Source organism: Anoplopoma fimbria, chromosome 15, assembly GCF_027596085.1.
Source record: "Anoplopoma fimbria isolate UVic2021 breed Golden Eagle Sablefish chromosome 15, Afim_UVic_2022, whole genome shotgun sequence".
NCBI lineage: Eukaryota > Metazoa > Chordata > Actinopteri > Perciformes > Anoplopomatidae > Anoplopoma > Anoplopoma fimbria.
Window position 1 is genome coordinate 6,609,730 of NC_072463.1, and position 18,262 is coordinate 6,627,991.

The following is an 18,262-nucleotide window of genomic DNA, read 5'->3' on the forward strand; positions in this document are numbered from 1 at the left end:
TGGAGGTCCATCAATCCACGTTTAGATAAAATGGAAATGAACTCAGCTGCTTCTCCTTCAGATTGCAAACCTGTATGAGAGATGTGGAGCATTAATTATTGATTTTCACCACAATAAAGTCGATAAGCCTTCATATCAAACATTGTCTGATTCCAGATTCTCAAATTTGAACTAGATTGAATTATTTTCTTTGTTATCTACGACAGTAAACTGTCTATTTTTGTGTTTTAACTGTTGGTCGGACAAAACAGGTCATTTGAATATGTCACATTCAGCTTTCTTTTTTTTTTTTTCTACTCGTAAAAAGATTATGGGTGAAGTAAAGATCATTTAAATGAATTGGTAATTAAAATGATCCATTAATGTGACTCAAATAACCAATGTTTCACTGGGCCACCACACACAGACATACATCTAAAAATTGAAAATTCATAACACCTCCCTCATCTGTCACAAATAATACATGAAATCATACATTAAAGTTGCATCAAATAAATGAAAAAAAGGCAAAGTTATTGGATTCCTGTTGCATTCAAGTATACTGTTATCAACAGGGTGGAACCTGAAACAACTGATATAAGCAGGGATCATACATGACAAGCTTTAATGACACCAAGTTGTAGATCTGAGAGATAAAAAGTTATCTCTGTAACTGGAGAAACGTTTTGAGTTTCAGCACCACAGACAGCTGCCTGCATCTCCCAGCTGAATTCCTTCATGCAAATCAATCCATTTCAACCTGCGACTGTTTCTTCAACTTTTGCCCCTGAAAGCATCACACAAGGACACAGTGATGGGCTTTATTTGATTGATATTGTCCCCCCGTCTGACAGCTTGACTCCATCAATGGCTCTTCAGTCGCAGCTCTAAATCCTGTGTCACAATTCTCAACATCGTCACCTACCTCTCTGCACATGCATCCCAATTACAGGGTGGAGCTTAATTAATAGAGCAGACTAAGAAAACGCAGCAGTGTTAAGTAAACTGTCTGTGTCTGCAAAGCACCTAATAACCGGCATCACTTTACCTACCTGCAGCAGGCAATACGGGACATCACGGGTCTGTGTCTCCTCTGAAGCAGCCGGACTGGACTCTTCTGCAGAAAAAACACTGTGGGACTGACACCCCCTCTCTCTCTCTCTCTTCCTTTCTCTCTCTCTCTCTCTCTCTGTATCATGAGGTGCCCCCTTATTCTCCTCTTCCTCCCTGCATCTTGTAAGCGGGTCACACTCGCTGCAGTGCCCCTGATTTGGAGCCACAGTCCTTGCACGTCAGGAGGATGTGTCAGACAATGCAACACCGATTAATTACATTTTTTTGTGCAAGTGCACATGAAGGGGAGGAGGAGGCTGTTTAAGGAGAGCTGGTAACCTGGAAAACAAATATATCTATACCACATCTTTATGAGGTGGAAGGTTGTTTATTCTCCTCATGCAAAGTGTCAAGAGACTGGTCAAACTTCAAATAATGAGCACCGCTGCGTCGTGCCTGTCAGTGACAGATGTGATGCGCTTGCAGTCCGCCGCTGCAGCTGTGAAGATCTGGTGCTCTGCTGCCACCTTGTGGCTGGTAACAGGAACTGCGTCCTGCACCATGATCTTTAAATAAAACTTTATTCATAAATAGAAATCAATACTGTTGTTTGGTCACAACATAAGATGTAATGACAATAATGCTCAATAATAAATGTATTATTTTTATGTAAATTATATCGTATTCATAATTTAAAAAAAACGTAAAAGAAGATAGAGAAAGGAGAAAAAATAAGAGATGTAAATATATACAGTACCGGTCAAAAGTTTGGACACACCTTCTCATTCAACTACTTTGAAGAATCTAAAATATAAAACATATTCTGGTTTGTTGAGCATTTGTTTGTTACCACATAATTCCATATGTGTTCCTTCATAGTTTGGATTTAATAATCTACAATGTAGAAAAAAAATAAAAAATAAAGAAAAACCATTGAATGTTAATGAAATTATTAATTCAATACACTGTTAAAAATGTTGTAAATTTATTATTATTTTTTCTAATTTCTAATAATTTATTAAATCAGGGCTTTTTATCTCATCAAAAGGGCTAAAAATAGGTCGAAAGCAGAACAAAATGTGCCCAGAAAATTAAATAAAAAATAAAATATGTGAAAATATAGATTCACGACTTGCATTTACTCATAATTACTGATAATAAAATAGTATACAAATAAAAGTAGTACATTTCATAATTACTGATAATAAAATAGTAAACAAATAAAAGTAGTACATTTCATAATTACTGATAATAAAATAGTATACAAATAAAAGTAGTACATTTCATAATTACTGATAATAAAATAGTATAATAATAAAAGTAGTACATTTCATTAATTACTGATAATAAAATAGTATAATAATAAAAGTAGTACATTTCATAATTACTGATAATAAAATAGTATAATAATAAAAGTAGTACATTTCATAATTACTGACTGAATAAAATAGTATACAAATAAAAGTAGTACATTTCATAATTACTGATAATAAAATAGTATAATAATAAAAGTAGTACATTTCATAATTACTGATAATAAAATAGTACATTTCATAATTACTGATAATAAAATAGTAAACAAATAAAAGTAGTACATTTCATAATTACTGATAATAAAGTAGTACATTTCATAATTACTGATAATAAAATAGTATAATAATAAAAGTAGTACATTTGCAGTACCACTTGAAGCCAACACTCTGCTCTGACGTCACTTCCTGTATTTAAAAATGGCGAACAGCAGCATTGGAGTCGGTAAATGTGTGTTTTGGTGCGTTTCAGCCTGAATATCTGGAGCTGTCGGGACCTGAAACGACTTCTGATGCAGCGATAGAAACAGGACCCGTTTGAGGAAGGCTCTGGAAGTAAATCTGCTCGTTTTTTATTCGCATTTTTGCAGCCAAACGATAAAATTCGCAGCCAGCACTCAGATAGAAAGTGTTTTCATTGTGTAACGCCATCAGTGTTCATACAATCCCTGCTTTCTTCTCACCTAAAATAGCTAAAACTGTAATCAGTCAGCCTGCATGTAAATATACATGTTAGTTAGTAATCTGATTACCAGCACCATGTACACAAGATGACAAAAGGTGGTAAATAGCAATTAACCAAATAATTTTTCACCTCTTATTTTGAAAATTCTAACATTATCTGTATTGAAAACATACATAAACACTAAGAAAGAAACGTTTCTTTTTCTGTTTACTTGTGAAGTACTGAATACTAATTCAAAGAATCCTAAAACCCAATCAAATAATCTGAGAATAAAAAACAACTCTTTAGTTGAACTGCTCACAACTCATGTCTGCATATTAAAGTGCATGTAGAAAATATGTAAACATTTTAGGAGGGAGGAAAAAACTGAAAACCAACAAACCTAAACCAAATGTAAGTGGGAAAGGTTTAATTATCTTAATCTTTATGTAGGAAGTATTGGTGTCATAAGAGTATAGTACCAGCAATCATCATTTTGGTGTTAAAAAGAAGCTCACTTTGTCGACCAAATATGAATGTGTCACACATTATGCCACTGATATTGTAATAAACACATTTAAATTAGAATTACTTTTGTTATTAACTATTTATTTGCTTTCTGTGTAGAGCGTAACCATGAGCAGCCGAAGAAAGAGGGCTCCTCCTGTGAGGGTGGATGAAGACGCCAAGAAGAGGTTGAACTGGAACATGCTGGACGACCGCAAGAACGAGGAGATCCGGGAGGACGACCAGACGCCGACCTGCTCCGTTCTTCCTGTCAACCCTCCTTCTGGCAGCTCCTTTCCCTCCACCAGCGAGGACGTGGTGGAGGCTGCCTGTAGCAGCTCTGTGCGGTTTACAGAGGAACTCCCCAGCACGTCGTCAGACAGCACCTCCACCTCGGCCTCCCTGGCCCTCACCGTGGAGCCAGTTTTGAAGCTCGGCCACATCTGGAAGGCGCTCATTGGGGAGTTCAGCGTCCGGCCGGCTCGGACCCCGTCGGACTGTGAACAGAGAGCTTTCGTGCTCCACAGGACGCTTGAGCGGCTCTGCCTCAGTTACAGCAGCTGCGATGAGAGCTCGGGAGTACAGTGGAGGCCTGATGAGGACACTTGCACAGCGGAGTGCAGCCTCCGTGTGATCTCGCTGGAGGACCTCGACTGGATGCAGAAGAGGAGGGTGGTGCAGCTCTGCCACCAGACCACAGAGGGGTCAGTCAAGGTATGGAGGTATTTCAGAGAGGATGGAATGAAAACTATGACCAATTACTTCACTTTCTTCATCATCAGATAGCCAGATAAACCTTAAGATTAACTGCATATGTGGTTATGGTAATAATAAATGTGTGTGAAAGATGTTTCCACAGCAGTAATGAAAAAGAGGCAGACGTTTCTTACATCTGTTTGCATCTGGCAGGTTGGGATTTACTTGCTGGAAACTGGGCTCGGGAAGCTGGAGTTCCTCAGTGAAGGAAACGCTCGGATGAAGAAAGCAAACCAACTAATGCAGAAGTTAATGGAGTATTTCTACGATTTCATTATCCCCGGTAAGGGTCTGATCCTGGTCTGGTTTAAGGCTTCCTGTGTGTCACAAGTTCTCCTAAAACACAAACCGATTTCTCTGCTGTTATTTCCACGCAGAAGTTGTAGAGAATGAGGAGGAGGAATGCGACACTGACCTGGAGAGGCAAAATGTGGAGGAGCTCTATGATTACATCAGGCATCTGCACCAGAGAGAGAACCGGGAGGTGACCTATGATGTGCAGCACAAAGCTCTCATCCCTGTTCTCAGACCCTATCAGAGCCAGGCCGTCAACTGGATGCTGAAGAGAGAGAAATACAGGAACACGTCACCTAAAGGTACTCACTTCTTGTCTGGTACAATACCAGAAATACCCGAAATCAAGGTTCAGGAACTCACCACCAAAGTGTGCAGAGTAAAGTGGAAACGATAAAAAAGTTAAGTTCCTTTAGTGAAAAAGGCCTACGATAGGACTTTGATAGCTGCATCAATACTTTCCATTTCTTTGCAGAACAAATTCTGCATTTCCTCTGGAGGGAGTTGATCACTTTGTGCGGAAAGAAGATGTTCTACAACCCTTTTACCGGCTGGTAAGAACTTGAATGTTAACAGGTCAGTTCACTTGAATCACAAAAACATATTTTCTATGTTACCACCAGAACCGTCTGCCCATGCACATTGTTTTAAGTTTTATGTGCTGAGGATTGGACACAACTCAGACATCTTTATATGCATTTTTTTAATGCTTTGAGGAGCACAAGTTAAATTCCTTTCATCCCTATTGTGTTGGGTCAGCAGCAAAGCTGTCATGAACTGATATCTCAAAAGCTCAGCACATAAAACCAAAACAGATCTGCATGGATAGATACAATTAAAAGGTAATTTGGAAAATATGTATTTTTGAATTTGGAAAAACTGACCCTGTAATGTCTTTTTGTGGAAGCACAGTAATCTTCCTTTGGATGTGATTTCAAGGAGTTTTTTAGTGATACATTTAAGTATTTTTTCAGCAGTTTTGTATCTTTTTATTTTTCAGCCTAATCCGAGAGTTTCCCCTGGCGGGTGTGGAGTGGCCCGGTGGGATCTTGGCTGATGAAATGGGGCTGGGAAAGACGGTGGAAGTTCTGGCTCTCATCCTGTATCACACCCGACAGGACCTCAAGCAGGAGGCCCTAACCCTGCCTGTGGTGAGGAGACACCTACAGCTAAAAATACAGAATTTCTCTCTCTTAACCTTCACCATATTATTGCCATGGATGATTATTAACAGTCATACAATGTAGGATTTGTGTCTACTGTTCTATTCATTCTAATGTGCTCTGTATAGACGGCATCGTTCTGAAAATATTTAATAGTTTATCACTTTTGGTCTTGCAGGGAAAATCTGTAAATTATTTTGTACCTCCTCCTCCTCTGGAGAGAAAGAAAGTTATCCGCTGCAAGTCTGAAGTTCAGCCTAAAATGAAAATATCCTACCCAAGTATGTCACTCACCATCCTCTCACACATCACAGCTTTTACTTCCATGCAATTTGATTTAGATATTTTAAACAAACCTCTTTATTTTTGTGCAGCTGTGCGTGTCATGCTCCTCACTGCCATCAAGGAGATGAGATCTGGAAAAGGAGCCTCCGTCAACGCCATCTTCACCTACATCCGGGCCACTTACGGCTACGACCTCCTAAAAAACCGCAACCACATGAAGAAGACGCTGGTGAAGCTGATAGATGAAGGCCTGGTCCACCGGGTCAAAGGTCGTGGCTTGGCAGGGTCATTTAAACTGGGAAAGAACTACAAAGAAACCAAGAAGACATCAGTAGGAGCAGCCAAGTCTGTAAGAATAAAGCGCTCCAAATATAAATGTTTTATGCTGCAAATATTTATTTGGTTGTATTAGTGAACTTTTGTTCACTTTTTTTTCTTTTTGGTAGAACTCCAAAAACACAGAGAGCACGCCCAGGAAAATGTTTCAGAGGCGAGCAAAAGAGAAAGCAGAAGCCGCTCTGCAAAACTCTCTTCTAACAGAAGATCAAAGAGATCAGTACTCGCCTGCATCGGACTGTCTAGCACCAGATGAGACAGACACAACCAAGGAATGGGATGAAAGTCTGGACAAGAAAGCAGATCAGTCAGATGACGTGCTGGATACGTCCACCGCAGCCTTACAGATGTCTCAGGATAAAAGGGAGTCCGATACACAGGGCTCACCCAGAATGGATGATCTACATGAGGAAAGCGGAGAAGTTCCTCAGCTTGAATCACAGGAGGTAGAAACCCCCACCCGAGTGTCTGTCATCCCGTTCAACACTCCGGACTACCGCTTTGAGTGCATCTGTGGTGAGCTGGGAATCCTTGACTACAAGGCTCGGGTCCAGTGTATGAACTGCCAGCTGTGGCAGCATGCAGACTGTGTGAACTATAAAGAGGAGAGCCTTGAGACGACACCTTTCTACTGCCCTCACTGCCTCGTCGCCATGAAACCCGTCTCCACCGGTGCCACCCTCATCATCTCCCCCAGCTCCATCTGCCACCAGTGGGTGGAGGAGATCAACCGGCACATCAGGTCGTCCTCACTGCGAGTGCTGGTGAGGAAGTAGAATGGATATATATGAGTCTTTGGCTAGCTGATTCAACTGCAGGGTAGAAATCACACATTAACATATCGGCAATACAAAGTTAGTTGCAGATGTCTGGATGTTGCTTTTCTCCCTTACCACTGTCTTAAAATATCAGAACAACATATATTTATTATAAATATCATTGATCGAGGCACTAGAAGAGTCATCTCGCTAACCCTGACACAGTTATCAGAATTCCTTTGCGAACAAGCACCAAGTTTAGGAAACGTCATTAGTTGACATGCACAAGTAAAATGTATATAGTATAATCAGCCCTTTATCTTAAGTGTTAGTTTGATAAAATTAGTGAGATAAGTAGGGTCTTTGTTCTCTGCAACAGATACATTTTTGACATTCTGAATGTTACAGCTATCCTTCTACACACACTTCAGTACACAATGTTTAATTTGTTGTCTCACCTGCATTTATTTTTATCATTTGTTAAAGTATGTACACTTCTCGTCTCTTTCACATTATAACATGCATTCTCTTGCACTTCAGGAAAAGCACAAAACAGTTTGAAGTACTTTGCTAATTTATATTCCTCTTTAATCTCAGGTGTATCAGGGTGTGAAGAAGCATGGATTCATCCAGCCACACATGCTCGCTGAGCAGGATGTGGTCATCACCACCTACGACGTGCTGCGGTCGGAGCTCAACTACGTCGACATTCCCCACACCAACAGCAAGGACGGACGCCGCTTCCGCAACCAGAAGCGCTACATGGCCATACCCAGTCCTCTGGTGGCGGTGGAGTGGTGGCGCATCTGTCTGGACGAAGCTCAGATGGTTGAATGTCCCACTGCCAAGGTGAGTGGAAGGGAATCCAGAAATCAGAACCTGTGGTTTGGTTAGTTACAGGAGGAAGCATTAGGATTTTAAGTGTTTAAAAACCTTACTTCTATATCAGAATACTGTATTTATCCTGATCAAAGTTGTGAATAGAATCTTAAATATTCATAGTTTGTATGTGAGATGTTAGTCTATGTGTTTAATACAATGTTTTGTTTCAGTTTATCTATTGGAACTTTGTTTATGCTTCCTTTTATTTTGCTCTCAGGCTGCAGAAATGGCTCTACGCCTCGCATCCGTCAACCGCTGGTGTGTCAGTGGTACTCCTGTCCAGAGAGGCTTAGAAGGTAAAAACAAAAAAATCATGACGTAGGAATGATACCCCAATTATTGTTTAAAAATCATTAAAAACCTGATTAAGACATCAAAACTGACTCTGTAAACTGATGTTTTCTGCACAGATCTGTACGGCCTGATGCTTTTCCTTGGAGTTGACCCGTACTGGGTGAAACACTGGTGGGACCAGCTCCTTTATCGCCCTTATCGACGTGGGAACACAGAGCCGCTGTACAACGTCATTGCTCAATTATTGTGGCGATCAGCTAAAAAAGACGTCATTGATCAGGTAGGACAACGAAAGTTCTGTATCACCAACATTTCAACATCATTTTTACTTATTTAAAGAATCTCATGTAGTCAGAAAGATTTGAATAATGACGAATGGCAATGTTTCTTCTTCAGAATATGTAGTTCAGTTTACTGTTGTTTTTATTCACTATATCTATTTTAGTTTACCTCTTTGACTAAATTTACCTTTGCACTGGTATCAGTAGTACTTGTCATACACTCAATATTTATTGTTCTATTGTTTAAATACGTTTATATTCTTACTAGATTGTTTTTTCTTATTCTTCTGTTTTAGTCCTTGATCAATCTCATCAGAATTCCCTTCAGGATTAATTAAGTTCCATCTTATCTGTTCTCTGTTCTTCCAGATCCAGATTCCCCCTCAGACAGAGGAGGTGCACTGGCTTCGTTTCTCCCCCGTCGAGGGTCACTTCTACCACCGTCAGCATGAGGTCTGCTCCCAGGATGCTCTGGTCAAAATCAGGAAGATCTCCGACTGGAGCCTGAAACTTGGCAGCCTGGACCGCCGCACCGTCCACACCATCCTGTGCCCGCTGCTGAGGCTACGTCAGGCCTGCTGCCATCCGCAGGCAGTGAGGGGGGAGTTCCTGCCTCTGCAGAAAAGGTAGACCACACTTGAATATGTTTATAGGGCGCTCACAGGCGACAAGAAAGGTCTTATCTGTGAGCAGCTGCAACGGTTAATTAACAATCAAGCTAGACTAATTAGAGTATCACATCATTAGTAACGGTAATAGACCGCAGCAACCTCTTTAACCTCATACAATGTGTAGCTGTGTTTATTTAATGTTGACCCATTCTGTGTAATTTGCATTGGAGGGTCCGTTGAATGGATTTGTCTCCCCCCTCTCACAGCACCATGACGATGGAGGAGCTGCTGAAGTCTCTGCAGAAGAAATGTCGAGTGGAGTGTGAAGAAGCACACAGACAATTGGTGTGCGCGCTCAATGGCCTGGCTGGAATCCACATCATCAGAAGTAAGAAACCCCACTTGTGCTCCCTGCGCTCCCAGTTTCCCATGGGAATCAGTTCGAACAGAACACAAGACATGATCTCGTCTTTGTGTATCGAGATTTTTTGTCTCTGTTAGGCGATATGTATAATGTGGCTTAGTGCACTGGGTTGGTTTGTGTAGCACGTCTCATTAACTGCACATGTGACGGGAACATGTTGAGTGTCGCTAATAATGACCGCCTCCTTTGACAACCCCGCAGATGAGTTCCTCGAGGCGACAGAGATGTATAGAGAAGTGCTTCGTTCATCAGAGGAGCACAAAGGCCGACTGAAAACAGATTCATTACAGGTACATGGCCTCATCCCATTCATGTCTTTTTCTCATGTCTGTGATTAACATATGAAGGGTTTCAATTCTGAAATCAGACACCATCTGACAAGAGAAAGGAGCCTATATGATCCTTGCAAGCTTATATTAAAAGGTCTTTTTTGCATTTGTGGTAAAATAGAGACTTCATGCTACCCACAATTTGATGGAGCTGCTCAGTGCAAAGCATCCTGGGATACCTCCCACGCTGAGAGATCACCGACTGAGTGAGGAGGTAATGCATGAATATTTATCTCACGCAGAAAACATTTATTCCAATTAGAAATGTGTTAATTTCAGTAACAAACGTATCCATTTATAAAAAAATGTATGAATGGCCTCTGCTTTAACGTTCCGTGTCTCTGCAGGGGGAGCAACTGCGACAGCACTACATGACCAAATACGACTCTGAGGTCGCAGACGCCCATCAGGCTCTGCAGCCGGTGCTACAGAACATCAAAGAGCTGAAACGCAAAGTGAGAACCTCTTTACATCGACACTGAAGCAAATTCTGCTTCGTATTATAACCGATCATTTCTCAAATACATATACAGAATGACTTATAATACTTTTTTGTGCCAAGTCAATGTATGTGGATAAATATATTAGTGATAATAACATTTCTAATAAAAGCATCGGCCATTAACCTGCAATTAAACCTGATTTAAGGGGATTTAGGGAAACTCAGAAAATATACTAAGATACTTTTGTTTCACACCTTAGTCATTCATAAAAGATTCCTTGTTCAAATGGAAGCAAATTATGTTTTATGAAGTTGTTTTATATTGTTGATGTTCATTGTATTGTTTTATTCCCTACCGTATCTCCAAGACTTAAGGTACATTAGCTCTACTTTGAGTTTAGTTTCTGATTCAATAAATGAGAATATTTAATAGCATTGTTTTGAGAAATGGTTTGATATTTAGACACACTGAAGTCAGATTGATCTGTATTTGTAGTATAACTGAATTAACATATTTTCTGCATATGTGATTGACTTTCTCTCTCAAGGTCAACCTGAATACTCCCTGGTGGCTAGATGTTATTGAGAAGGCGATCCGGTGCTCCAACGACGACGATCTGGTGTCGCGCATCAAGAATGAGCTGACGTCCAGCTACAAACAACAAGCCAACAAGCTCACCATGGCAGAAAAGTAAACCGTGGATTTATTTAAAAACAGGATGATGGTTAATAGTTGTCTTTACAGTATTGTGATGAAAGCAAAATGTGGTGTGCTGCAGGTTCCGTGACGCTTGTGGTCTGCAGTTCATACTCACCACTCAAATGCAAGATCTGATGAAATCCCAAAAGACCGTGCAAGACGCGGTGAAGAGTCTCGAAGGCCCGGCTTCAAAGAAAGTGATTGATGAGGTCACCATCTGTCACCTCAGGCCGATGAGACTGCCACTCAATAAGTGAGACATCAGCATTTTTAGCCTTGTTTTGACTGAAAATACACACCATGTAATATTTCAATACACCTTTTGAATGTTTATAAGCTCAAATACATGAAACCCTGTTTTTTAAATTTTGGCAGTACCTGTGTTTGTTTTTTAAATTATAACTCATATCTCTTTTGTCATATTTTAGTTGTGTTTTTTGCAAAGCGGATGTACTTTTCATCGATTATGAGTCCAAGTTGTTTTCTCACACGTAAGTACAGCAGTATTTTAAAATATCTGTCAAATTGCATGACAAATTTAATTGCTGATTTAATAAAAAATAAATTACCCAACAGGGTGAAGGGTCAGACGGCCATCTTTGAAGAAATGATTGAAGATGAAGACGGGCTGATGGACGACCGCCTCCCGACCACCAGCCGAGGTCTCTGGGCAGCCAGTGAGACGGAGCGCTCTCTGAAAGCCATCCTGTCCTTTGCCAAAGTTAAACGCATGGACCCGGAGCTGGTGGAGGAGGGCAACACCTTCATGGAGCTGTTTGAGAACTGGAAGAAAGAGTACAAGGTACAAGCACAACCTATAAGTTTGCATTAAAATTACAGCTGTTAAAAAAAAATGATGTCTCATTTTTTGAGATGAAATGTCAAGAGAGGTTTACAAACACATGACAGCAAATGTATTGTCCATTTCCTGTTTGTTATCTGTTATAAATTGTAAATAGTATCATGAGGCAGTTTGTAAATGTGAAAATAGATCATAAGCTGTCAGTCCGAACCAGAAAATTGTTGAGTGACTTAGGAAAGGCAATAAACAGCGGGTGTATTAATCAATGAAAGATTGGTATTTACCAACAATTTCCATCATGCACAATGTGATTTTGTTGGCTGTAAAATAAATATACATATTGCCCCTTTAAAGTGCTAATAGTGAAGAGAAAGATAGCACTGTTGTGACCGATACCTCTGTGCCTTCTCAGGTGCTGCATGAGTACTGGATGGTGCTGAGGAACCACGTGTCGGCCATCGATGAGCTGGGGATGGCCACAGAGAGACTACGTGTGCGTCTGCCCGATGAACCGAAGCCCAAACTGCTGCACATCATAGAGCCACATGAGGTGAGTTAAAGACAATGAAACATCTTATTATTATACATTAAAACAACATGCTAAAGCGAGTTTATCCTGTTTAGGAACTAAAAACTGGTCAATTTGATTTTTATAGCCCTGTATCACAAAAATGACGAAAAAACATTGAAAAGAAACGGCAACAGAGGTAGATCCATGTCTTAAAATCAGGAATATCGTGTTATAAGAGCTTTAAAATAACTGAAATTATATGTATTTACGTATTTAATTTCCACTCCAAAACTTGATTTGCAGAGTTGCTTGTTTAATGTGATGTCCAGCAGTGTTTCTTAATCAGTAGACACAAAAGGACTAATCATCTAAAACTTAACTTTCTTCAGCAATTTGCCACTCATATGAGCACACGTTTTTTCAGTCCTAAATATTAAGCTGTTCATGGAGAAATTAAAAGATGAAGTCTAGCCGCTGACCCAGTATCAGACATTTTGTCGCTGATTGTTTCCAGGGATGTATTATTCTGCCTTAACTATTTTTAATGCATTCCTGACCTCCGCCCTCGGCTGTTTTGCTTTCCAGGTGGAGCAGAACAGAGTCAAGCTTTTAAACGACCAGGCGGTGGCCAAGTCTCAACTCCAAAAGAAGCTTGGCCAGTTTCTGTATCTCACAAATCTGGAGAAGGTAATTCACATTTGATTGTAACTACAAAGTACATAAATTCTTTCCCATGTAAATCAGAAGGTTTTATCTTAAACTTTGTGGTATTATCTCACTTCAAATGACCTACATTCCTCTGTTTAAGTCCCAGGACAAATCCACTGGAGGGCTGAACCCAGAGCCATGTCCCATCTGTGCTCGGCCTCTGGGACAAGAGGTGAGCGTTGATTAGATGTGAGGGCGATATTAAATGTATCACATATTCTACTTGTATCTGTGTTTATGCAACATTGGTTGATATTTAGTGTACTGTCAGGTTTGTGTACAAAACAATCAATTGATGGTCATAATGTTCCTGGTGCATCAAGGAGATTTCCCTTTTTTGGCTTACCATTGCTTCAAATACATAAGAAAAAAACTATTTAAAAGGCGTTAAATTGATATAGCTATATTTTGGTCCTATAAAGCCCTCAGGGGCGCACACTGAAGTCGATAGAACTAGATAAAACTCAGCAAAAAAAACAACTTAAAATATCCTGGATCATTTTATTTCACTTATCAGGTTCTATATTTAACAGTTTGATTTTCTTTTCTTCTCCAGTGGGCAGTGCTGACCTGCGGCCACTGCTTCTGCAACGAGTGCATTGCCATCATCGTGGAGCAGTACAGCGTGGGCTCGAGGCGGCGTGCTATCAAATGTGCCATCTGTAGGCAGACCACGTCTCACGCAGAGATCTCCTACGTGTTCACCACACAGTCATCCAGTCAGGACCAGGACATACCAGTCAAGGTCAGTAAAAGTTGCTTAATTGTCCATAAGTTGCACTTATTATGGGATTATACTTCGATTCATGCCTTGTTATGTAACTAAATGTGATTTAACACAGCTTTGGTCAGGGCGCATTAACATTAAAGCCTCATTTTCCTCCTCCTGTGTTTGTCAGGGAAGTCACTCTACCAAAGTGGAGGCTGTGGTGAGAACACTGAAGAAGATTCAATTGACCGACCCCGGGGCCAAGTGTCTGGTCTTCTCCACGGTAACTGTAAACTAGCCTCGCTCTGGAAGATGGTGATTTACTCTGATGATATGGAGTTTGGATCTGACCCCAGGTTGTTTCTTGTTTCTCTTCTGAACAGTGGCTGAGTGTCCTGGACATTATCGCTAAGGCCTTGTTTGACAACAACATGGAGTTTTCTCAAATCAACGGGATTCACAAATTTCAGGTTTTAATTTTCATTGTCACCGTTTCTAAAAATGCATATCACACTTAACCACATAGTTGCTTTTCTCTTCAGTGAGCTGCACAACTTCACCAGGTGGAGTTTACCACTTTAGGACAATTCACTCGTCACGGAAAACTTCTCTAAATACATTCACATACCTTTAAGGTTGATGCTGAAGTATGTCCTCCACCAACATAGTAATTCTCCAATTTGCCACTACACCCAAACACATCATTCCTACGACTCTATTTTTAGGTTAAATAGATTTTTTTGACCTGCAAACATACCCTCTGGATAAAAAAACTAGCACTAATCCCATAAGGATGGAAAACAAAGGTCCAGCCTACGACCAATATCTTCTAATTAGTTATTTGGACCAAGGCCATCTTGTCTTCACTTGATGGAAATCCATTCCAAAGTTTGTGAGATATCCTTACAGACAAGACCTTAGCTTATTATATTGGATGTTTCTCTCTGAAACTAATTTGTAAAAATTCTAAAAAACCTCCATCACCAATTCTTCTTTTACTTTCTTTAAATGGTTGATCAAAGAAGAATTTTCTAGAGTTTAGAAGATTCAGCCCCGCTACATTATGGCACCTTGTGATCTTGATTTGGTTTCAGAGGAACTTATTTTGTAAAATTTGGGGGGTTAACACTGAATACTTGTAGCTTCAGCATTAAAAAATTAAATTAATAATGAATAGTGTAACAAAATGTTTATCAGCACATTTCATATTTATTAAGACGCAAATTAAAAACGCTTATATCTACATTAGAGATTGCTGTAATAAAACTTGAGCTCAAATTAAGCGCAAGACGGAAATAACTTCATTGTTTGTAATGAGTGTACTGACTTACATTTTCCAGGAAAATCTGTGCTCCTTCAAGTACGACGAAAATATCAACATCCTCCTCCTTCCCCTCCACACCGGCTCCAACGGCCTGAACATCATCGAGGCGACTCACGTGTTGCTGGTGGAGCCGATCCTCAACCCCGCTCACGAGCTCCAGGCCATCGGCAGAGTGCACCGGATCGGCCAAACCAAGTAAGATGCTGGGAGTTCAGTCTGTCAGGAGACAACGGTATTTTAATAAGGAACTTTTCCAGCAGTTTAGACCTGCAAACATAGATGGGACGGTATTTAGACCTACATGCAGTTAAAGTTTTTCATATTCGTTGAAGTTTCAGAGGTTTTAATGCTTTAATCAATACTTTAATATTATACTTAATGACATGTACCTCCATTATTTTGTACATTTTGTGTAATTCCAGTTGTTGTCTCTGTCTGCCAGGCCAACATTTGTTCACAGATTCCTCATCAAATCCACCATTGAAGAAAGAATGCAGGCAATGATGAAAACTGCAGACAAAAGGTAAGAATACTAACAGAATAAAGTCAATAGTACTTTAGACATCTTTATATTTAAAACCCATAAATTCAGAGTTGTTCACAGGTAACAGCTGACTGAGGGAACTGATAATAGTTTTTATTTTAATTCCAGTCACACCAGCACAACCATGAAGCACTCGGAGGCTGCCGTGCTGACAGTAGCCGACCTGGCTGATCTGTTCACTGAAGACACAGAACATCTGGAGTGAATCTGAACATCTGGATAACCGTGGAGGATCACCTGCTGAAGATACACAGTGGCGATAGAAGTACTCTGATTTTTGCACATTCAACCTTTTTATAAAAGCATGAATTTATCGAATACATTCCCAAAAAAGATATTTTATCAGATCACTGACAGCTGATTACAACATGTCTCTTAATTGTATTGAAGTTTTTAATCTCTTTGGAGTATTTGTGTATTTGGATCATTGTCACAGTTGTAATTTACTGATTCACACTGAACAGTTTTGTTGCTTGTTTTAATCTAATATTATGTATTATGCATTTATATACAACTTCACTCTAAGTTAAAATGGAGGAACTCATGCAGTGATTGAGGTTTCCTCACAACTATCAGGAAATAAACATCTGTTGACGGCAGGATGTCAACCTGTTGTGACCAACTCTTTTTGTCTGGTGCTTTTATTGTGGTTTATTCTGTGCAGTAAAAATGGAGGCAGGAAGGAAGCCATTGATCTTAACTCTCTTTTACAATGGCAGTGAGATTATAGCAGGATTTTCTTCTGCCAGACAATCTTCTTAAAGCTATTTGTCTGCCAAAACAATGCCAAGCGGTTCAGCCGAACACTTGCACCAGTCTTATTTGCAAAACAAAAAAAAGCACAAGATTCAGTGTCTTTGAAACTAATCTTGTAAATTAAACTCATTAAAAGCAGAGAGTGTGAGGCTTTTTCTGCCACATTATCTCATGTATTTCTTATATCACCACTTACAAATTGTCTGCACATCTTTAACAGATATATGGCTGTTTAATTACTATTCTTCTGTTTCAAAGCTTTTTTGGTAAAGGGATGAAAATGATGTTTTCCTTCTTGTGTTTGCTTGCTCAAGTGTTTTATGGTCTCTTCCACCACACGTACACTCACGGGTCTTTGGCATCGTGACTGAATTGCCCTTGACTCGTAATGACTTTCTTCTCGCCTGACTGACTGGGATTCCCGCACCAGTAAAGATTTTAAAATGCAGAGACAAAGGATGCAGACAACAAAGAAGTGCTGGCCCTGTACTGTTGTTCCTCTTTACATGGTTACCGGACGCGTTGTTGCTCCCTGTGGTAAGAAACGGTTGTAAGATGTTTACTAATAGGACATCTACGTGGTAGGCGGTAACATACGTGTTACCTTGGACTCCCCTCAGCTCCCCCTATTCATGTGTGGAATCTCATTGTTGGTGGGGACATCATTCAAGCTGGTGTTTTAAGGCCAGAGGGAGGCTCCCAGTTCATTAGAGCTGTGTTTGGAGGGTTGGAGTAAGACAGGGGCACTACGTCTTGTGGTGACAGCGAGCTGTGGTGAAAAGTCCCCGGGGGATTTTACAGAGAGTTTTCGGGGAGAGGGCCAAAAGGTAGTGGAGTGGCTGAGCTGAGAGAAACCAGAGGGAGAGTCCTTGGAAGATGGCACCTGCCAGTTTGGTTTTTGCCTGGTTACTGTTCACCGTGAGGATGGTCACCTCGGCAGTGTATCTGGAGCCGGAGGAGGAGGGTGAGCTCACACCTCGCATCACATACAACCGGGAATGAAGTGTCAAGGGTCAAACAAACTGCTTTATGTGGGGGGGGAAATAATTCCTTCAATAAGTCAGAGAGTAGTTTTTCATATTAACGATTATTGGTTTAACATGGGCCTCCCTGGCTTTAAAGTGTTCTTTCAAAAAGTGATAATTGAATTCTTCAAGTGAAGTAAAAATGCTCTATCTATCTTATTTCATAACAGCACCAGTATAATTTGGAATTAAACATTTAGCAGGAGTGAAACAAGTATTCAGATATTGTTCTTAGGTCAAAGTAGCAAAATACAATATAAATCGAAAATAAAAGTCATGCTTTAAAAAAACTAAAGTACAAGTACATAAGTATCAAGAATAAAAGTAATCATTATGCAGCAGAAAGATTCATCTGACTAAATCTTACTAGACATAATATTTGATCATTATTTTTGATGCATTAACGGGTGAGCAGTATTTTAATTTTGGAGATGGTTGAAGTGAAGCTAATTTTACCTACTATGTATACTATTCGGGTAGTTTAATCTAAAAAATACATTATATTCTAAGAATAAATCATATTATTTGTTTGTAAAATCTTATTTGAAAAGTATATTTAGCTGCAATATTGCCTTCTGAAATGTAGTGGAGTGGAAGTATAAAGTTGCAGAACATGGAAATACTACAGTACTTGACTAAATGTACTTAGTAACGTTTCACCACTGATATTTAGATATCAGTGGCTGGCCTTTGTGTGTAAAACATACAGATTTTCTATGAGACTTAAAATATGTGATAATACACAAAGTGAATATAAATATCTTTACTTTGGAGGGAAAATGGGAAAAACAGGGAAAAACTAATGTTTGTTTTGT

The 18,262-nt window shown here is 39.8% G+C and overlaps 1 protein-coding gene across 1 annotated transcript; it reads left to right on the forward strand.

Annotated features, from left to right (window-relative positions):
* The first annotated feature begins 2,756 nt into the window (after positions 1 to 2,756).
* shprh (SNF2 histone linker PHD RING helicase) lies at positions 2,757 to 16,282 on the forward strand. Its single transcript, XM_054614108.1, has 30 exons — positions 2,757 to 2,897; positions 3,634 to 4,227; positions 4,423 to 4,552; positions 4,647 to 4,865; positions 5,039 to 5,117; positions 5,564 to 5,714; positions 5,905 to 6,007; positions 6,101 to 6,360; positions 6,458 to 7,111; positions 7,703 to 7,954; positions 8,205 to 8,283; positions 8,398 to 8,561; positions 8,932 to 9,188; positions 9,440 to 9,561; positions 9,799 to 9,887; positions 10,048 to 10,140; positions 10,274 to 10,381; positions 10,917 to 11,059; positions 11,148 to 11,321; positions 11,497 to 11,559; positions 11,645 to 11,870; positions 12,283 to 12,420; positions 12,967 to 13,068; positions 13,190 to 13,261; positions 13,646 to 13,834; positions 13,989 to 14,081; positions 14,182 to 14,268; positions 15,139 to 15,317; positions 15,565 to 15,645; positions 15,775 to 16,282. The coding sequence occupies exons 2-30, from the start codon at positions 3,643 to 3,645 to the stop codon at positions 15,869 to 15,871; spliced, it is 4,989 nt and encodes a 1,662-aa protein (XP_054470083.1). The 5' UTR covers positions 2,757 to 2,897; positions 3,634 to 3,642; the 3' UTR covers positions 15,872 to 16,282.
* The last annotated feature ends 1,980 nt before the right edge of the window (positions 16,283 to 18,262 follow it).